Source organism: Mustela nigripes, chromosome 1, assembly GCF_022355385.1.
Source record: "Mustela nigripes isolate SB6536 chromosome 1, MUSNIG.SB6536, whole genome shotgun sequence".
Taxonomy (NCBI): Eukaryota; Metazoa; Chordata; class Mammalia; order Carnivora; family Mustelidae; genus Mustela; species Mustela nigripes.
The window spans coordinates 181,945,573-181,966,465 of NC_081557.1; the positions used below are offsets into that span (position 1 = coordinate 181,945,573).

General features: G+C 37.8%; 1 protein-coding gene across 1 annotated transcript in view; it reads right to left on the reverse strand.

The window, feature by feature from the left end:
- Nucleotides 1-20,654, reverse strand: part of TNIP3 (TNFAIP3 interacting protein 3) — a 113,374-nt gene extending 92,720 nt beyond the window's left edge. Inside the window, exon 1 of the mRNA XM_059417201.1 lies at nt 20,610-20,654. Coding sequence (XP_059273184.1) covers nt 20,610-20,654 — 45 coding nt within the window. The remainder of the gene's footprint in view (nt 1-20,609) is intronic.
- Nucleotides 20,655-20,893: the final 239 nt, after the last annotated feature.

A 20,893-nucleotide genomic window follows, 5' to 3' on the forward strand; every position in this document is an offset into this window, starting at 1 on the left:
ACTGGGGAGCTAAAGGGCCAAAGAAAGTTTTCTTTATGCTTAATGTTCTATTATATTGACTAGTTAGAAATAACTTCAAGCATATAGGTTTTTTTCCAAAGCTTGCAAGCCATTGGTAATGTGTTCCTTCTTACCTGGCCACTGGAATAGCCTCCTAACTGCTGTGCCTCCTTCTCTTGGTTCCCTTCTATCTGCTCTTTACAGTGTAAGCATAGGTTATTTGTTTGTTTGTCTGTTTTTGAAAACATATTTCTGACCTTGTCATCTCCCCTTTCTCCACCCCCGCAATAAAAGCACCTTAATGGTTTCTCATGATAATGACCAAAGTCCTGGTAATAGCTAAGGAGCTCTGCATGTCTTAGATGGGTTACATACTGGATGTAGGAGATGATGGTTGTTGATTGTGTGGAAACACTTCTGGTATTGCAAGATGCTTAACATCATGGTCCCCCAATTATTATGATAACCAAAAATGCTCCCTTCCCCCGCATTGACCCAGAAGCATTTTTCAGCCTCTTCTCTATCACCCACAAGAAAATTTTGTCAGTTTCTTAAGGTGCCATGTTCCCTTCTGCTGTAAACTTTGAAGCAGTTGTTCTTTCTTAGATTGTTCTTCTCTTTAAAGTAAATCTTTCCTGACTTCCCATATTATACAAATTCCTTTAATATATATACTCTTAGACCTATATGAACCTTCCTCATGTAGCAATTATAGTCGTAATTTCCCTATTTTGATGTGTGAGTGATTACTTACTAAAGACCATTCTTCTCCACTAGACTGTAAATTCTGTGATTTTATGCCTGTTCTGTTCACAACGGAATCTCCAGTACCAAGTACACTGCCTGTAATATATGTGCTAAATGTTCCACAAACATTCAGTTAATGAATTGAAGAATATGAATTATGCCAGCAGTTAGTAGTACATGGAACTGTAACATTTTTTAAAAAGATTTATTTGTTTTAGAAAGAGAGAGAGAGAGGAGGGAGGAGGGGCAGAGGGAAAGAAAAAATCCCAAGCGGTCTCCACACTCAGTGAGGACAGAGCCCAGTTTGGGCCTTGATCTCACAACCCTGAATCATGACCTGAGCCAAAAACAAGAGTCAGACGCTTAACCAACTGAGCTAACCAGGCGCCCCAAGAACTGTAAAATTTTTCTTGAATATAGTTTCCTAATTATACCTCAGCTTTGTCTAAATTATTGTTTATACCAGTTTCTATGTTCAAGAAACTTAGCCCCACAGATCCCTATCAAAGTCATCATATCCCCAAAAAATTTTAAAAAGGAAAAAAAAAAAGAAGGAATTCACTTAGCCTAGAAACAGAAACTTATAAAAACATTCAGGTGATTATAAAACCAACCTAAATTTATAAGCAAAAAGCTAGGATTCAATTAAAATACTTCAGATAATTTCTATTCAAAACTAGGCAAATACTCAAGGTTGGATTTTTTTAAAAGATTTTATTTATTTGACAGACAGAGGTCACAAGTAGGTAGAGAGGCAGGCAGAGAGAGAGGGGGAAGCAGGCTCCCGCTGAACAGAAAGCCCGATGCGGGGCTCGATCCCAGGACCCTGAGATCATGACCTGAGCCGAAGGCAGAGACTTTAACCCACTGAGCCACCCAGGCACCCCAATACTCAAGGTTTTTAAGAACCTATGATAATGTCATAAAAATAAGCATATGTTCTAGGTTTTCATTCATTTATATCTTCTAGCAAGTAAGATTCCTATATCTAACAGATACTTAAGGCCCTTTGAGTGCAGTGTGGAAGAAATTGGAGGAGAGGAAATACATACCAGTCTCATTTACAGTAATGGCTTGAAGGAAATTAAGAATAAGAAAGATTTTTGGCTACACATAGTTTGGCTAAACCAAAAGAAAGAAATACCCAAAAGAACTGCCGTTTTTTTTTTTTTTTTTTTTTTTCCATTTCATGTTTCTGAGAAAGGTGTCAAATCAGGGGACTTTTATCATCTATTTCCTTCTAAGAAGTCTTTTTGTTTTATAGCAATAAAGTGAAATTCTTTGCCATCACAGATTCTCTATTACTCAATCCTATCAGGCCACCTGCACTACTTCTATATGGAAGACTGACACCTGGAAACTGACACAGGAGAAGTTCCTGAACCAGGAGTCAGGAGACCAAGATTCTGTCACTAGGGCTGTCACTAAACATGCTTGTTCCTGAATAAGGTATTTATCACCATTTCTGAAGTGAGCCAAGATTGGACATTATAATGGCTAAGAGCCCTTCCATTACACAGGCGCTATGGAATTGGTCATCCTAGGGTTATATACATTGCAATATCACTCATGCTGTATGCATCTGAGAGATTCACCAAAATACAACCAAAGGCCAATTCTTACCCATAGAGAGGATTTTGTTTTCCATATAATAGTCCCTCATTCTGCAGCAAGATAAGCATATGTTTACTCTGGGTCTTTATCCAGCTTAGCTTTGGGAACTATTCTTGGAATGTGGATTTTTTTTTTTTAAGATTTTATTTATTTATTTGATAGAAGGAGACACAGCTAGAGAGGGAACACAAGCAGGGGGAGTGGGAAAGAAAGAAGCAGGCTTCCTGCTGAGCAGGGAGCCTGATGTGGGGCTCAATCCCAGAACCCTGGGATCATGACCTGAGCTGCAGGCAGATACTTAACGACTGAGCCACCCAGGCATGTGAATTTCTACTGAAGAACTTCACTGAATTCCCAAATGATGAATTCACCTTTCTTTCTTTCTTTTTTTTTTTTAAAGATTTTATTTATTTATTTATTTGTCAGAGAGGAAGAGAGAGAGAGACAGCACACAAGCAGGCAGAGAGGCAGGCAGAGGCGGAGAGAGAAGCAGCTCCCTGCTGAGCAAGAAGCCCGACGCAGGGCTCCATCCCAGGACCCTGGGATCATGATCTGAGCCGAAGCCAGCGGCTTAACCCACTGAGCCACCCGGGCGTCCCTGAATTCACCTTTCTTAACATGTATATCGTAGAGAGGATTGGATTTAGTGTCAAACAAGCTTTGGGACTTCTGGCAAATTATTTAAGCTCTGAGCCCCAATATACCCTCATCTGTGAAGTAGGATAATACTTCCTATCTTCAAAGGGAAGAACATAAGGATTAAATAAGAGATTGGAATTGAAAGCATTTTTAATTCATTGGCACAATGAATTAGATGTTAATTACATTAAATTAACATTTAATTGTTAGATGTTAATTAAATTAACATTTTAATGTAATTAATAATGTTAATGTAATTGTTAGATGTTAGATAGATTGATAGATGTTAGATAGATGTTAGATAGATAACAATTAGATAGATAATCTAATTGTTAGATGTTAATCACATTAAATTAACATTTAATGTGATTAGTGTAATTAATTTAATTACATTAAATGTAATTAGTGCTTTCTAATTATAAGCACATTTGCCTAGAGTTGTCTATTCGGTTCTATAGTAATGATCAGATGCACTATTTAGTATACCCTAAATAAAAATGGCGGAATTTAAATCTTGTTTAATGTCTAAAACTCGCTGTAAGCCTACAGAGAAAGTGATTTTTATGGAACATGAATGCTAGTATGTATGTTATTATTTGTGGATGTTGATTGTTCTGCTGATAATCATGAAAATGTGAGAATAAGGATGTGTTGTTTGCTGTAAGAAAAATATGCTTTAAGTGAATGTATTCTGACCGACATCAAATTTTTAAACAATAGAAGCCATATAAGAGACTCTATTTCAAAATATTGTTATTATTAAAAGCAAGCAATTGTAAAATAAAAGGGATTAAGAGTACACTTACAGCGATGAGCACTGAGTTATGTATAGAAATGTTGAATCATTATATTGTACATCTGAATCTATATAACACTGTTAATTTTACTTCAGTTAAAAATATATTAAAAAATCAAATGATTGCAGTAAGTCTAAATATCAGTGACCACAAAGAAATAACCTTGGAATTTTAACAGGTGATTATCTCCAGATTAACAAACATACTTAAATAAGTACACTGTCTCAAGATGACCTTAGCAAAAATAAGTGAAAGACTTTAATTATAATAAGAATTAATTAATAATTGTTGAGCTCAGCTCTGGGATTTTAGTAAAGGAATTCTGTTGGTAATCCAAAGTTGAGATGACTTAATCCCTGAACCCTGGAGTTAAGCTACAGAATGCGTGCTTAGGTTTTTACCTGTGGAATTTAAGATCCTCTCACACTAATTATATAGTCTTCACCTTATTCTTATCTTACTGTTAATGTTTATGTTTTTTGATATTTCTTTCTTATTTTTTTTAAAGATTTTATTTATTTATTTATTTGAGAGAGAGAGAGAGAGAATGAAAGAGAGAGAGCATGAGAGGAGAGAGGTCAGCGGGAGGAGAAGACTCCCTGTCAAGCAGAGAACCCTATGTGGGACTCAATCCTGACCCAAGCCGAAGGCAGTCACTCAACCAACTGAACCACCTAGGTGCCCTCTTTCTTGTTTTTAGACGAGCAGCAAGACAATCTCTAATGAGAAAGTCATCTTATTTTTTTGACACATATTTAGGTAGGATGAAATCTGTCTACATTAAACACCTTAAAGTTGAAGTTCTTTCTGCTCATTTTTTCAATGATAATTCAAATGTAACAGTTTTCATACTGTGCCAGTATTTTATGTTCCTCTCTAAAAGAAAAATTCAAAAGGGAAGCACACGCATTTTTCTTTTGTTTAGGTGGAACACCTTTCTTTTTGGCTTAATTCAGTATCCCCAGCTGTTTTGCCTTTTGTAATTCAAAAAATGTAAGTTATCTTCCCAGAAAACTTTTGAATGCCTTCTTCTAGGAAAGAATTTGTGAAAATTGATGATACATTCTCTAAAGTTGAAGGAGAAAAAGCAAATATGGCGATCTATTAAAGTAGATCTATTAAAGTGATATAACCTGTAAGCATACAATCTATTTTAGAGTCATCAAAACATAACATGTTCTGTTTATCAATATTCATTCACATCAAAAGGAAACATTTCACCATATTTGTAATTTAAGATATAATTTAAAACTGTTAAAGGGATAATTTGCCTTCAAAAGTATTTTATGAATTATGCTGCCTAATATGTTTCTTCTCACAGAATTTATACAAAAGCATAGAATAATTAACTTTGATTACTTACCATGATGATCTATTAACTGTGTACCAACTGCCCCACTGTGACTATTTCTCGGCCATCCAAGTTTTCTACTTTCTTAGATCAATCCAAGGATCCATTTGTTGAAACTGTGCTTTGTGGCCACTAGAATAATTTTCATCCATATGTTGTTTTAATTTTAAAACCGTGACGATATTGAATCTTGGCTGTGTTTTCAAATAAAAGGAGTTTTTTACTAGCGCTCTGTGCAATTTCAGTAGAAAGTCATTTTTAATTTTTGCATCTTTCTTGAGACTTGAGGACATATGTGTATAAAGTACGTTTCTTTTACTCCAAGTCTTTCATCCTTCATGAAAACAATATTTGAAAAGTCAAAACACTCCCAACTCCAAATAGATGGGAGAACAACTGTGACTCACAGGTTTTCCTCTGAGGGATCCTCATGATCTAATCTGAATGAGGACACTAGGTTTAAAAACTGATAGTTTTTAAAGCGTTAAAAAATAGAGCATAAAAGAGCACTTTTTGAAAGTTAATTAAAACGAGGTCTAAGGTTTTATCCTCAGCAGGAATATTCGGCTGACAGAGAACTTAGTAAGCATCTTTGCTTTCCTCCCGACCCTGACCCCCACTGACCTAATAAAGAGGCCTAACCCCAGTAGAGTCTGACGGTCCAGGGCCAGGGACCTTGACTGACTAGGCATAGGGATGCCTATCTCTCTTATGTAGTTCCTGTATTATTCCTTCAGTGCCTATGTGCTTCACATTCCGTTAACAGGAGGGACTGAGCTTAATATTAAATTTCCCATGTTCAAAAACTATGATTTCTTCCTCATTCACGTGTCATCTACCACATTTAAATTGGAAAATGGTACAGTGGCCACGAATTTCATTGGAAAAGGGGTACTGGAAGCCGATAATATACTAATTAAAATGAAGACAGTGGAGAGAGAGAGAGGAGAAGCAAGCGGAGAGGATGACGGAGAGACAGAGAGAGAAAGAGAGACAGAGAATGAAGAGGAAATGGGAAATGAGAAGATATGTTTCCTGGTCTTTAAAAATACATTACAATTCTGATTTTTAAAAATTGCCTCAAAAAAGTGAGGGGAACACATCTGAAAATAGTGAGTTCACAACAACCCATCCTACAAATACTTGCTTCTCACACGTATTGTTAAGGTCCTGTGCAAGCCCTATGCTACGAGGGATAGGCTTGTGGACGCTGTACTGTTTAAAAGAGAGCTTTTGGAGTTTCTGCAACAGGGCATGACCTGTGATTCCTAAGAATGAAGTCCCTTAGCATTTCATAGCAAGAAATGTCGTGGTCAAGCCAGAAGTTTAATGCTGCTTGGTTAATGAAACATGGTCCCTATGATCATAGGCATTCAGTCTACCTTTGTTTGCCCCTGACTTTTAAAATGAACTTCCCTTGGATGTCAGTTTGATTGCTTACACCTGAAGTATGCCCAAGGAAGTTTATTTTTCTATTTCCTTGGCAACATTTGACTATTTGAATAGAACAGACCAGTGACTTTATATTTAGAAGTACACATTTTGAGAGCTTTATTATGCCATCCATCAACATGATTACATTGTACCATGAAGATTACAGTGACACACGCCGCCTGACTCCCTACACTGATTATTCCTCAGTCAAGATTGTTAGCCCCTATAATAGACAAAAAGGACAAGGCATAGTTAAATTATTCATATAAGTACTTAAATTTAGTTACTCGCTACAGAATTGCTAGAAATAATAAAGGATATAGGATAACATTCATAGAGTTCAATGTGTCATTTCAAAAGCTTGGTTCTGTGATGTGGACAAAGAGGCTAACTGGTAAAAGCTATGAAGATTTTAAAGGAGAACATCTGACATTATTACATTTCAGAAGTTCCACCTAACTTTCCACCTGGAATACACGAAACCATATCTTAACTGCCATTGCAAAACTTATCATCAATCACACATGCCATTTTAATATGAAAACTTTAAGCATTTAAAAAAGAAATGAAGATACAGCAAACCCTGGTAAGCAAGCGAAATGAAAGTAAAGGCACACCGCGTTATGTTACTCACCATGGTCTCTACTGAAAGTCCCTCTCAGATCTAGGTAAGCATACTACAAGGTCTAACAGAGATGTGGCGAGGTTGTCGTTATGACTCTTTGAATCAAACAGTAACTGAGTGGTTTAAGTAGAAACATATATTTTGAAAGGTTAATCCACCCATACATAGGGAAACCCCTTTTTTTAAGAAAGTCACTCTGCTGCCAGGACGCTATTAATATTCACCCCTCAGATACAAATACAACTGCCAGATAAAAGATTCATAACCTATGTGAAAATACCACAGAGGATTCCCTCTTAGTCTACATGTTGTAATGGAAACACAAGAAAACAATACACCTCTTCAAGCAATTGGGGGTACTACAGGAAATCAACCTGCCCACTTAATGGAAAAGTTATCTCAGCTTAATAGGACCACAACACATAAACATAAATGTAGAATTAGTATAATTTACTGTAAGGACCACGTAGGTCACACACTCATTTCTAGGAATGTTCCTCTGTTTCATCTTCCTATTTCTTTCCCTGAGAGAGCTAGCACCCAGGTTAACATTTAAATACTCATCCTTCAAAGAAATTAAGAAATAAGCCCAGTACCTTAAAAAGAAAAAAAAAAAAAAAAAAAAAAGAAGTTGCTGAATGTTTTTTTTATTTTTTGTTTTTTGTTTTTTTCTTAACTTAGAGGGGAAATTATATTTATAGTCCCTATCTTGTTTCACTGGCACAAAAGAATAGGAATTATGTATATTTTTCTCACCATACGAGAAAATAGTCTATGTAATTATCAGCAGTGGCAAACATCTCCAAAATGATAAAGAAATTTGTGCCAGTCCAGGAATGAAATCATGGCTGATGAAGCACCCAGTAGTAATCACTAATGGTTATTTGTACCATTTGTTTATGTCAAAGCATTCATTCTTCAGGTAGTCATGGCAAGCTTGAGTAAACAGCAAATAGCAAGTTAGCGATATGCTGGAGAGGCCGGAGTGGGTCAGAGTTTGCCTGGGTGACTGATTCTAGCTCTCCTCACAAGGCATTGCACCACAGGAAAACAGACTCCACAACGTGAGTTAAGGAGGATCCCACCTCTGTGATTCCACTTCTGACACAAAGACTTTGTGAAGTCAGTGATTTACACTGGGAACTTCAACATTATCTTTTTTATGACAAAATGTTAGTAAGTATCAATCCTGGGTGGTGAAGTCATGAACATTCATTATATTTTTCTTTATGCCCTTCTGTACTCTGAGAAACAAACTGGGTGTTTTGGAGGGGATGGGGGAGGGGGATTGGATTGGGTGGGGCTGGTGGTGGGTATTAAGGAGAGCACGTATTGTATGGAGCACTGGGTGTTATATGTAAACAATGAATCTTGGAGCACTGAAAAAGAGAAAATTAAATTAAAAAATTTTTTTTTTTTCTGGGACGCCTGGGTGGCTCAGTTGGTTAAGCAGCTGCCTTCGGCTCAGGTCATGATCCCAGCGTCCTGGGATCGAGTCCCACATCGGGCTCCTTGCTCCGCAGGGAGCCTGCTTCTCCCTCTGACTCTGCCTTCCACTCTGTCTGCCTGTGCTCGCTTTCGCTCGCGCTCTCTCTCTGACAAATAAATAAATAAAATCTTAAAAAAAAAAAAAAAAATTTTTTTTCAAAAGAAAAAATATTCCATAATGCCATGTAAATTGCATAGACCCTTAACCTAAAAAAAGAAAAAAAAATAAAAATATAAACAAAACTAGGAAGCAAACAACCTGTCCTTAATCTGAGTTATTAAACACCTAATATGAAAATACCACTGTTGCAAGGTCTCCTAAAGTCTTTTGAACATTTCTTTTAACAAGTATTTTTAAATAACACAAAATGACACTTACCCTCTTAGTTTCTTTCCATGTGAGAAAAATAATTACTTAATGTTTCACAAGACTATGCTATTTTAATGTGATATCAAAAGAGCAAGAAGACATATCAACAAACAGCAATAAGGTGATAAAGTCATACTTACAGGCTAGAATCTCTACATCTACTTAAGCTCTTCCATTGCTGTAACTTCTTTTACAATTACAGAGTGCTACACAAATGCACAATGTAATTGCTATCATTAAAGTTTTCCAGTGTTCCCAAAGTGTGTCCAATCTTGTCTCAAGCCAGGCATCTCTTCATTTGACAACCACGTAAATTAAAGAATGTAGAGAAAGCATAGAAGTTTGTTTCAGAGTCTACCGAGGGTTATGCAGGAAGGTTATTTCCGTTAAAAACTATGAGGTGGACAGTGGGGATGATGATGCTAGTGAATGGAAAATGAAATAAGATATGATTTTTATTTACTTCATGAAATGCTAGAGAAGACCGAGTCCATAAACACAAAGGCAGATCTTGTTACCTCCACTTTCCACCACCCAAATGGTGAAAGGGAAGCCATACTCTATCGAACACTACCATGAAACAAAGATGTGGCTGGTCCATAAGGCACTGCATTGCTTCTCATGTATATTTAAGCCACTCAGTATCAACTGGAAGGAAAAATTGCTATTTGCTGACCAAACTATTTTTACTATTCACAAGAGAGCATTTTGTTTAGTGCTTTACCTTCAAGAAAGAAACAAGGAAATGAGTTGAAAAATATGTTCATAAAACTTGAAGACTAGTGTCTAAAGTGATTGATCTAAAGTTAATTTCACATGGCTTGCAGGTACCAGTGTCTTAGGGAAAGGAGTAAAGAAGGAGGAAATGAGACTAGAGAAGGAAGACAAGGTCCTTGTGAGTTGAGTTTGGAAAAAAAAGTCACACACAATGTTTCTTCTTTTATCCAGAGATAATATCAAGTGTATTTAAGAATCTAAGAGATGGAGGTTTCCAAGCTTTGGGCTTGGGAAAGGGCAAATCCAGTCTGCTTGGAAGGATGAGACAAATGTGTCTCCTAGTAAGAAGGCTACCTGGACCTCAGGTGCACCTTGTGGGCCAGCCACAAGTGTCCTGGGGAAGCCCAGCAAAGTGCTTCCACGAGCTTGTTTTCTGGCCCCATGCCAGGCCTGCCCCCTCTCCCTCTCTGCCACCAACTCCGTTTCCCAACATCCCAGATTCTACATCATGGGTGTCTTCACTGAATGAAGACCATAATGCAAATACTACAGTTGAGGAACTTACTTTCAAAGCTTCTAAGAAATATGATAAAGCCAGTCTGACAATGTTAGTCTCATGAAAGTAGAGTTTCTTTGGGAGTTCTTCAAACTAGATTCTGTCTCTTCAGTGAGAGCGTTCTTGGGATTAGGGACATTTGATGGCCGTTTAGAGCCCTTCAATGGGGAGGCCCCAGCCTCTTGCCACACTTTGGTCCTTACTGTTTCCATGAGAGAGTCAAAGAGTGTATTTTTATTATAACTGAAGGACATCACCTGTAATACTACTTGAAGGACAGAGATGGTTGTGCCAAGAGCTTCAGCTGACTGGATATCAAACTAGAAGGGGAATATGGCTTGTGCTTTACTGTCTCCTATCCTGGTTTGTTGGCAATAAAGCTTAGTGTTTAATTTGGGCCTTCTACTTCATAAAAAAAAGTAGTGTTGTTTTTTTTCCCTCCTGGATTCAAATTATCATAACAACCATGAGTATAGCTGACTTTGCTATTTGATGAAATCTCATCTGGATGAAAACTGACATAGAGAACAGACAATTTGTCATCATTTTGCAAAACTGAATATCCGTTCATAAAATTCTGGAAACATTTATACTCCTGATATAATGGTTAAATTTGAATTTTTTCTCCATTTTTTTTCAATAGAACTGCTGTTTTAAGAACTTAGGTAATTCTATACATTTTTCCTGAGTTCTCTGTCATTACTGTGTGTATGTGTGTGTATACTTTTAAAAAATTCCGGTTATGGATAACAAGGGGCTAAACAACAAATGATTTAGATCCATTAAATTATCATAGTTCTGCTTTTTCCTAAGGACTGGAACAAACCATCCTTTGAAAAATTCTGCCAAAAAGAGGATATATCAGGCAAACAATTGGCGGGGGGGGGGGGAGAGGGGGCATAAATCTCCTTTTTAAAGAGGATGAAAGGATGGATGAGATAAATCGGAAATGCAGCTGTTAGGGACCAAAGTCCAGTTATCACTATACACCAGGCCCAAAGACATGGTGATCTTTAAAAGACAACCCCAGGTGTTGACAAGTGGAGACGCCCCAGGAGAACTCTGACACACAACTCCTTTGACTTTTACCTGCACCACAACGGCATTCCTTCCTGTTTTCAATACACATGAATCTATTTTCTCATCCAAATTCAGGAACCATAACTGTTTTCAACATTAAATTTGCTTTTGATCATTTCTATCTTGTAGGAATTACCACCCAGAGAGCATTAACTAAGAAGTCAGGCATTCTGGATCAAATTCTACAGGATTAACATTGAATAATTTACACATTCCCTATCTGTGTGAACATGGAGTTTGGGTACTGGAAGCCCTACATATCTGATCTGAAGGGAATTTTTCTTCTAGAAGGTTCTAATTCTAGAAGTTTTTAATTGAAAATCTAAAATGGAGAAATAACTTTTGATCCTAAGCTGTGATTTCTACCTTCTGTAACCCTCCTTTACAGCCAAATGTCTTCTTACACTCTTCAGATCTAAACTGCATATCGGCACATTGTGAGGTTTGTGCACCCAGGAATAGACAGGAACTTTAAAACTGTAAAAACAGTTACTAAAATGATGAGTTTTATGGTTTTTTAAGGAAAAGTCATTTACTATTCTGACGTTTGGGAGGGATCCTCACTGTTTTATCCCAGAGGACTCAGAAGATTACATAGCAAATGTAATCTTCACCTCTAGCACTCTGAAACTCAAAATAATTTTAAAATTTGTATTGGAAATCATTTTATACACCAAGGAAAAAAATGCTGAGATCTGCCCACAGAAGTTTAATTTAAACCAATTCATTATTCTCCAGGGGCTCTCTTTCTAACAGCATTACTACAGATCAGATTCATTTAACCCCCAAAGGCTTCTATTCCTTTACCTAAAAATGAGATTTGGACAAGATGATGCCTAAAAATCCCATCCTGGGCTAAAGAGTCTATAATTTGGTGTCATCTCAAATAGCAAACAGCACATTTCCATTTTGATTGGTTTTATGGTTTTTAATGTCCCTTGAGGAGAAAAAATATCAAAAATACAATCCTTGCATTGTCTACAAGTGTGTCTATCCTGAGTAAGTTCTACTCATGGAAGTGTATTAATTCATTCAACTCTTAAACCAAAGCATTCATGACCTAGAGGAGATGGACTCTCAGCACAACTTAAAAGTATATACTCGAATGCCCAATTTACTCCCAAGAACTAAGTAAGCGTTAGGAAAAGCTGATCTCACCATGTTCTTCACTGCTCTGTAAAAATGCTTGGCAGTAAGAGGAAGTACTTTATTCTCAAGAAAATTTTGTCTATTTTACAAAAAAATGTTAGGACTCCAGAAAGTCAAGCATATCCAAGGACTAAAAGTAATAATTGCTTTTCCTTTAATTTTTTAATTACAAATGTCAAACATGGAATTATGGCAAGTTTAAGGGTATAAAACTATATCACATGGAAAGAGAAAAAAATGGAGGAAATAATTCCCGATATTAGACTGTGATTTCCTAAGAAAACACCATTTTCAGGTAATTTGCTGCATATCCCTCCCATTTTTTTCTTTTCTATACACATCATAATTGGTATCATTATTAGGTGTAATATTTTGTTACTGAATGAGGATAACAAGTATTACTGTTGGCAATAATATTTCTGATTAGGTAATGCTAAGAACACTTCTTATCATTTAATAAATTATAGTCTCTCCTTTATCTACTAAAATGGAGGGAAAAATAAAAAATAATGTCATAAATTCAAGAGGTTTTCATGGTCATTCTCTCTAGTTTCTAAAATTGTGAATAAATGATTCGTGTAATATAAAGAATAAACACATATGGACAAAGCCTATTGCTGAAATTGAGCCAAATTCATTATAAACATTAGCTTGGATAAATTTAAATAACTTATATTATCATTGTTGTGTTGTATGGCAATTAACTATAAGTAGAAGCCATTCAGATGTATGAGTTTGATGATCGTGATCACTGGGAATAATGACTAGCAATAATTTCTGATCATCTATTATGTATCAGATGCTTTACAAACATTATCTCCTGGCTATTTATTTATTTATTTATTGCTTACCAGCAGTGCCTTTATTTTCCCCCAATTTATTTATATTAATTAATTGATTTATTTTTAATTGACATATAATGTGTTATTTGTTTCAAGAGTACAGGTACACAATAGCCAGCGCTCACAACACATATCTTCCTCAATGTCTCCTAGCTACTTAAAGTGAAGTCTTTGGATCAGCAGGAAACTTGTTAGAAAGGCAGAATCTCAGACCCCACCCCAGACTTACTGAATCAAAATCTTCATTTTAATAAGATCTCCAGGTATGAGAAGGGATCTCATTAATAAACATTAAAGTTTGAGAAGCATTGTATTATCTCATGTATTCTTTTTTTTTTTTTAAGATTTTGTTTATTTATTTGACAGACAGAGATCACAAGTAGGCACAGAGGCAGACAGAGAGAGAGGGGGAAGCAGGCTCCCCGGTAAGCAGAGAGCCCGATGCGGGGCTCGATCCCAGGACCCTGAGATCATGACCCGAGCGAAAGGCAGAGGCCTTAACCCACTGAGCCACCCAGGTGCCCCCTCATGTATTCTTTATAGTGACTAGTAAACAAGGTATCACTAGCTGCCATGAGGAAAATGAAACTCAGAGATGCCGAAGTGATATTCAAAATATTTGACACTGGGTCAACACAGGCATTAGCCAATGAGAGGGGACAGCTGAACTAGAGTAGGTGTAAACATCCAACATCAGCTCTGACAAGCAAGAACTGAAGTACCATCTAGGCTATCTTATCTCAGCCAGTAATTAGCATAGCTAGGTTTCAGACCCTGGCTTGTGTGTCTCAGAACATACTTTTCTCACTGTCCCACACAGATTATTATGATTGTTTCACATATCAACCAAGAATTTCTAAGGTCAGCTGGGTTAAGTGGTAGATCAAAACTAAACTTAAAAGACTTCACCATTTCCAATTTCCCTCTGCCCATTCATTTCTTCATTTCAATCTCTTCTGTCCTCTCACTCTGCTTGAATATATCCAAGCCAACCAAAATGGTATGCTGTCTCAGTCAAAGAAACAAAGTCCAGTTCTCTTGAGGATGGATAGAACATGACATTTACCCGCAAAGACGTTTTGCGATATTGTGATTGATTGACTGATTTGATTTGATTTTTTTTTTTTAAGATTCTGTTTATTTATGTGTGTGTGAGAGAGAGAGAGAGCACAAGTAGTGGGAGCAGCCAGCAAAGGGGGAGAGAGGAGCAGACTCCCCGATGAGCCGGAGCCATATAGGGAACTGGGTCTCAGTACCCTGGGATCATACCTGAGTCCCTGAGCCCAAGGCAGATGCTTAACCAACTGAGCCACACAGGATACTGTGTGGATACTGTCTGGATACTGCGATTAATTTAAGAAATATGTATTTGGACTTTGTCCTCCTTTCTGGCACAGAGCTCTATAAACCCTTGGAATTTCTTAAGTGATGAGAGCCATAAAATTACCTTTTGTTATGTTAATGAGTAACCTTTTGGACTAAGGTTGCCTATTAACCAACCATGAGATTAAAGGGTTGGAATTTTTCTTTCTATCCTTGATCTCCAGGGAGGGGAGTGGGTCTGGAGTTTGAACCAATCAATAATGGCCAATGATGCCTCTATAAACAAGCCTCCATTAAAAGCCCCTTAAAATTCCATTAAACTCCAATAAAAAGGATGGGGTTTGGAGAGCTTCTGTTAGTAAATGGGGTTTGGAGAGCTTCTGGGTTGGTAAACGCATGGTGATTTGGGGAAAGTGGCATGTTGTGAGAGATCATGGGAGCGCCACACCCTTTCCCCAGACCTTGCCGTATGTGTATCTTCCATCTAGCTGTTCCTGAGTTAGATTCTTTTATAATAAACCAACAATCTAGTGAAATGTGTCTCTGAGTTCTGTGAAGTACTCTAGCAAATTAACCAGGGTTGCAGTGGAGGGAACTTCCATCAATGATGTGTCAGTCAGAAAGACAGGTAAAAGCCTGGACTTGTGACTGGTGTCTAAAGTCCAAGCAGGGAGTTTTTGGAGCTCCTAATCTAGACCCAATCTGTCAAAAGCACATATGGTAATCTAGATTTTCAACTGGCCTCGGAATTTGGAGGTGGGCGGACTTGTGAGACTGAGCCCTTAGCCTCCGGGATCTGACGTTATTTTTGGTAGATAGTGTTGGATATGAGTTCAATTGTAGGACACACAGCTGATGTCACAGAGAATTACTTGTTGTGGGGGAAAACTTCCATGCATTTGGTGACCAGATGTGCCAGAAGTGAAGAGTCCTGTGTGAGTGTGGAAATAATATAAAAGTAAAGAGACACAACAGAATAGGGTGTTTCTAATACACCTTCCAAAAATGTAATGATCTTGTCTCTTTGACTGCTCTTCTCACAATAAATGGTGTGGAATATTTCTGGTCCCACCCTAGTAAAATCTGTGTCACCCTCTGTAATGTGGAAGTCCATATAGATTTTGATCCCACAGTCTTCCTACTCACAATCTAACAGGAACTCATGTCTTCTTCTCCGGTTAGTGTCACTGCACCCAGTGATCTCGCCAGGCTCATCCATGAGTGTCTGTGTGATTCCTTCTTTCATCCCAAAGGTTGTGACTACAGGTAATGGTAATGTGAAAAGGAGAATTCATTTCTCTGGAAAACATCTCATGGTTACAACCTCTGACTACATGTTTCTTCTCAACACAGCCAAAGCAAAGTCCAAACATCAATGTTAGAAGAATTTAGTCGGCAGTCTTTTATTTTTAAATTTTAAATTGTTAATTGATGTATAATACATACAAATAGTGTACATATCTAAGTATAGCTTGATGAATTTTCAAAAACTAAATACCTGTATAAACAACACTCATTTCAAGAAGCAGAACACTACCAAGGAAGTAGCCCTTTAATTGCCTATCCATGGCCAGTTTTGTGAATTGCCAGAGGTAACTATCTCTCTAGTTTGTGATATGTCTCATCCTACTGAAGTCAAATTAGTTGATGTCGTCTATAAAATGAGGTTCAGGTGGACAGGAAGGTGTAGAGTTTGAAAGTCAATTGTCGGTGGGATGTTTGCTGGTTATAATTGGAGAACCTGATTATTTCCACCATTAGGTTCTTGTTTGTTGGGTCTGACTTCAGAAGCCATGGCATTAATGCTAGCTCTCAAAGTCCACTGCATCTTCTAGAATTGGAATTCTCTCCTTTGTCCTGCTCCTGATGGACTTCTGGACACTCATCTTTTCCTACTTCATCTCTGTGTGGGAATATCAAAATGATTCAGACATCCTTGGCTATAAATATATTCCATTTGGACCTGGCTTGTTTCTCCTTTGTCAAGCATCTTGCTGTCACTTCTCCCAATTGATCTGTGTGGTTGCCTTCCATTTGGGATGGGAAGCCATGGGAATTCTCTTAGTCACTATCTATCCTGGACATTATCCATGGTTTGTCTGTCTCTGAGGTCATGAACAACCCCAGAAATCTCTTCTTTGGCTGTTGATTTTTGCCAGGTTCTGAGTTTTCCATCCTGTCTTGTATGCCTGGTAACAAGATTCAAACTTTTCCTTAGGATCTTAGAGGAGTGCTCTCTGTGAATTTCTTCAGTTAGGGTAGAAGTTCCATATGCCCATAGTTCAAAGCCTGTTTGATTACAAGTCACACAGTAATAGCCACCTCCATAAGGAATCTGTACTGTCTTAGTAAAGGAGAACAATAAGCCTGTGATAGTCAAAGCAAAAAGGATACCAACCTAAATACTTGTCATTTCTCAAGAAATAAATACTCTTCATGGATGTTGGGCAAAAGTGTGATATTGACTTTGGCTAAGTTATTGAAGTAACACAATATTTTGTAAGTTTGATGCTGTACCCGAAACAGCCAGCTTTGACCCACACATTCCCATCCAGAAAGCAATTCACATTTCAATTATATTTCATCAATGTTTCATTGGTAACTGATAGAGTGCTGAAAAAGAGGGACAGAAACGAACTGCCTCTTGAGGCCTAGGCTCAGAAATGACTTTACCTCCTGTATATTATACTGGCAAAAGTAAGCTATAAGGCCAGCCCAGATGCAGGGAATAGAGAAATAGACTTTATTCTCTTGATGGGAGAAGCAATGTGACTTTTCAGTTTTTCTCATCAAGAGGAGACATGTGTCCCAGGTGCTCCCTCCCTCTCCTTCCACCTATTTTAATGGCCAGCCAACACGATTGCCTAGCCTGGCCAGCTGCTTACTACAAACGGATATGTGAGTCCCGCTGTGCCAAAACTTCCTCTCTGAGCCCACCCCAAGCTGACAATTCATGGAACTGTGAGCTAAATAATTGCTCGTTTTATAACATCACTAAGTTTTAGAGTGATTTGCTGCACAGCAAAAACTGAAAGACAGCCCTGTCACATACTCAAAAATGTGCATTACTATTAAACATTGTAATTCTGTAATTCTATGTAGTTCTGGCTTTATTTTTGTCTTCTGAAAAACATTAAAGGGTATCCAATGCACAGGCTCACAGCCTCACTTCTGAGAGAAACAAACAAAACAACACAATCAATCCTCTACCATTTGCTCTGTAATCCCTCAAGCAGGTCTAGAACACTTCTTGCCTCATTCTGAAATCATTCCTCTAAATACTAACACACACCCTGCCCACCCAGGCTCCTCATTTCCCATCTCTCAAAAAGTCATGCTTCACTGCCCCCTTAAGGGAATGAGGCCAATGGTCTGTCCCTGCCCCCTCGGGGAGCCAGAACATCTAGCAGCTGCCTCTTCCCTTGTCATTGCTTGCTCATTAGACACCTGTGGTCTGCACTCCTCAGAAAGCTGGGCTCTTTCCTCACACACATTGTTTTTCTTACAAGAAAACCTCTGAAAAATCTTCCAAAGAAAAGCATCTCCACCTTGTTACCTAAGCAAATCCTTCTCAGGATGATATGTGGAAACAAAGGAGCCTCGGAGTATGAAACTCATTCACGCTTTCACATGGGATGCTGTCTACACTCTCTTCTGGACATATCACCAACATCATCCCTGAGGAATGGATCCAGATGAAGAGTTTATATGGGGAAAAACAGAGTAAGATGAGGCTTCATGCAAACAAATTTGCAATTAGAAGATTTTTAAAAATATACACAACTTCCTCAAGTTGGGAAGCAGTTCAGTTCCCAAGCAAGCAGAAATCAGAAAGCAAGTGTTCCAGTCATTTCTGGAAACTTGAGAAATGTGTCAGCTTAGGTTCAGCTTCAGCTGATGATATGACTAGAGAGCTATGTGGGTAAACTGTGGATATCAGGATGTTTTCTGTGGGAGGCTAGGAGATCTGACTTGCCAATTAGCATGGAAAACTCAGCCAAAACAGTGAGTCATGATGTTAGGTTACAAGAGAAATTCAGGAATGAGAACCAGGGAGAAAATAGGCCAACATCTTCACACAGTTGGGGAATTAGAGTCAGTTATCACATCTTAGAATCAGCCATGAGGGTCAGGAGTAAGTCAAACTATTACACCCACAGTCCTTTGGGAGGAGAAACTGAAGTGTTTTACTTAATTCTTTTCTTCCTCAAAGTGGTCTGTGTCTATATGAATGGAAAGTTGTACAAATCTGCGCAGTATGTACTGACTGTTAGGAGAACCCCGGTGTAGGGGAATAGGGTGAGACTTAGGCTTGTTGGTTATGATAGCAGAAGGTGGAAAAGTTCAAAGACTCTGAATATAATCATCAAATTCCCAGGGCCTTTCTTTGAGCCTCAGAACCACAGCTTTGGAAGAGATATGTTGGAGATAGGTGGTCTTGGCTTAGGTTAAAATTCTTTCTGACACCTGTGATGGTTATAGGTAAACAACAGAATCAGGATGGCCAAAAAGAAGATGAATCAAGGTAAACATGATTGTGGTAGTTACAAAAAAGTAGACTTGAAAATATTTAGAAAGGATCGATGAAATAATTGTGTACTTATTAGAAGTGATTGATTTTTAAGGAAAGGTACAGGGAATGGATTAAGAATCCCTCAGCAAATATGATTTTGTCCATTTGCCACTTGTTAATAAGCTTGACCAATGAAAGGATGACTGGAGATCATGTATGAACAAAAGCACTAACTTGGATTGGGTCAGAATATGGAAAGTTCAGGAAAGTTGAACTTCCTGGGAGAGGTTGTTTAGGTAAAGCAAATTCTATTATCATACGGACAATGTTCTTTAGACAGGAGGGCGGCTGCTTGGCTGGTGATGGTTCTGCAAGTCTGGAAGTTTTGTTATTGAAAAGGTGCTCCCTGGCAATTAGTCTGAGCATTTAGGATTATGAAGTCAAGTTTAGTTATGCCTAGAGGGCAGAGCTAAGATACCTGATTCAGCTATATTTGTACATCTTTAAGAATCGTGTTTACACCCTGACTGAGGAAGAAGTGTGCTATCTTAGGCCGGTATCCATCTCTTTAGAGATGGTTGCTAGGATAGAGATTTCTGCAGTAAAGTCTCTTAAAGCCATTCCATTTTCTCAGCTTAGACTACAACTTGAGCATATACTTCATAAATTTTACAGGAAGTGTCACTATAATTGTCGTTGAGCTTGTAGAATCTTGAAGCAATGGCATCAAGTAATTTGGGATAGCAGATAAAATGAAGTAATGTGCCATTAAAATTGTTATTTTTTAGAGTAGTTGTAAAATCTACATGACAATGCAAAGAATTGTACCATCTGCCATGAATTTAATTATGTAGAGGAAATGCAACTGCAAATTGCCATCTGTATTTTAAGGAGTAAGACTTACATTCTTGCTTGTCTCACTGACAAGTAATTTACCTTGACCTTATTGCTTTATTTCTGACTGTGTGTGTATACACACACAAATACATGCTCGCACACACACACACATATATATGCATGTTGACCCTTGAGCACAGTGAGGGTTAGGGGCACCAAGTCCCCATGCAGTTTAAAATCCACATATAACTTTTGACCCCTGCCCAAAATTTAGTTACTAATAACCTACTGTTGACCAGAAGCCTTACGAATAACAAACAGTCAATTATCATGTATTTTGTATGTTATGTGTATTATATACTGTATTCTTACTATAAAATAAGCTAGAGAAAAGAAAACATTAGGAAAATCATAAGGAAGAGTAAATACATTGACAGTGCTGTATTGTATTTATTGAGAAAGGTCCACATATAAGTGAACCCACACAGTTCAAACCCATACTGTTCAAGGGTCATATATGTACTTACCTTCGTAGCCCAAGCCACGAAGCCAAAAGCCATCAGACGAATCATGGCTTAATCATGGCTTAACAATATGGTATGCTTACCTGTAAAACCGGGCTTTCTTTAGAATGGGAAGGAAGCTTTTTTTTTTTTTTAAATTTTAAGATTTTATTTGTTTATTTGACAGAGAGAGATCACAAGTAGGCAAAGAGGCAGGCAGAGAGAGAGAGGAGGAAGCAGGCTCCCTGCCAAGCAGAGAGCCCGATGTGGGACTCGATCTCAGGACCCTGAGATCATGACCTGAGCTG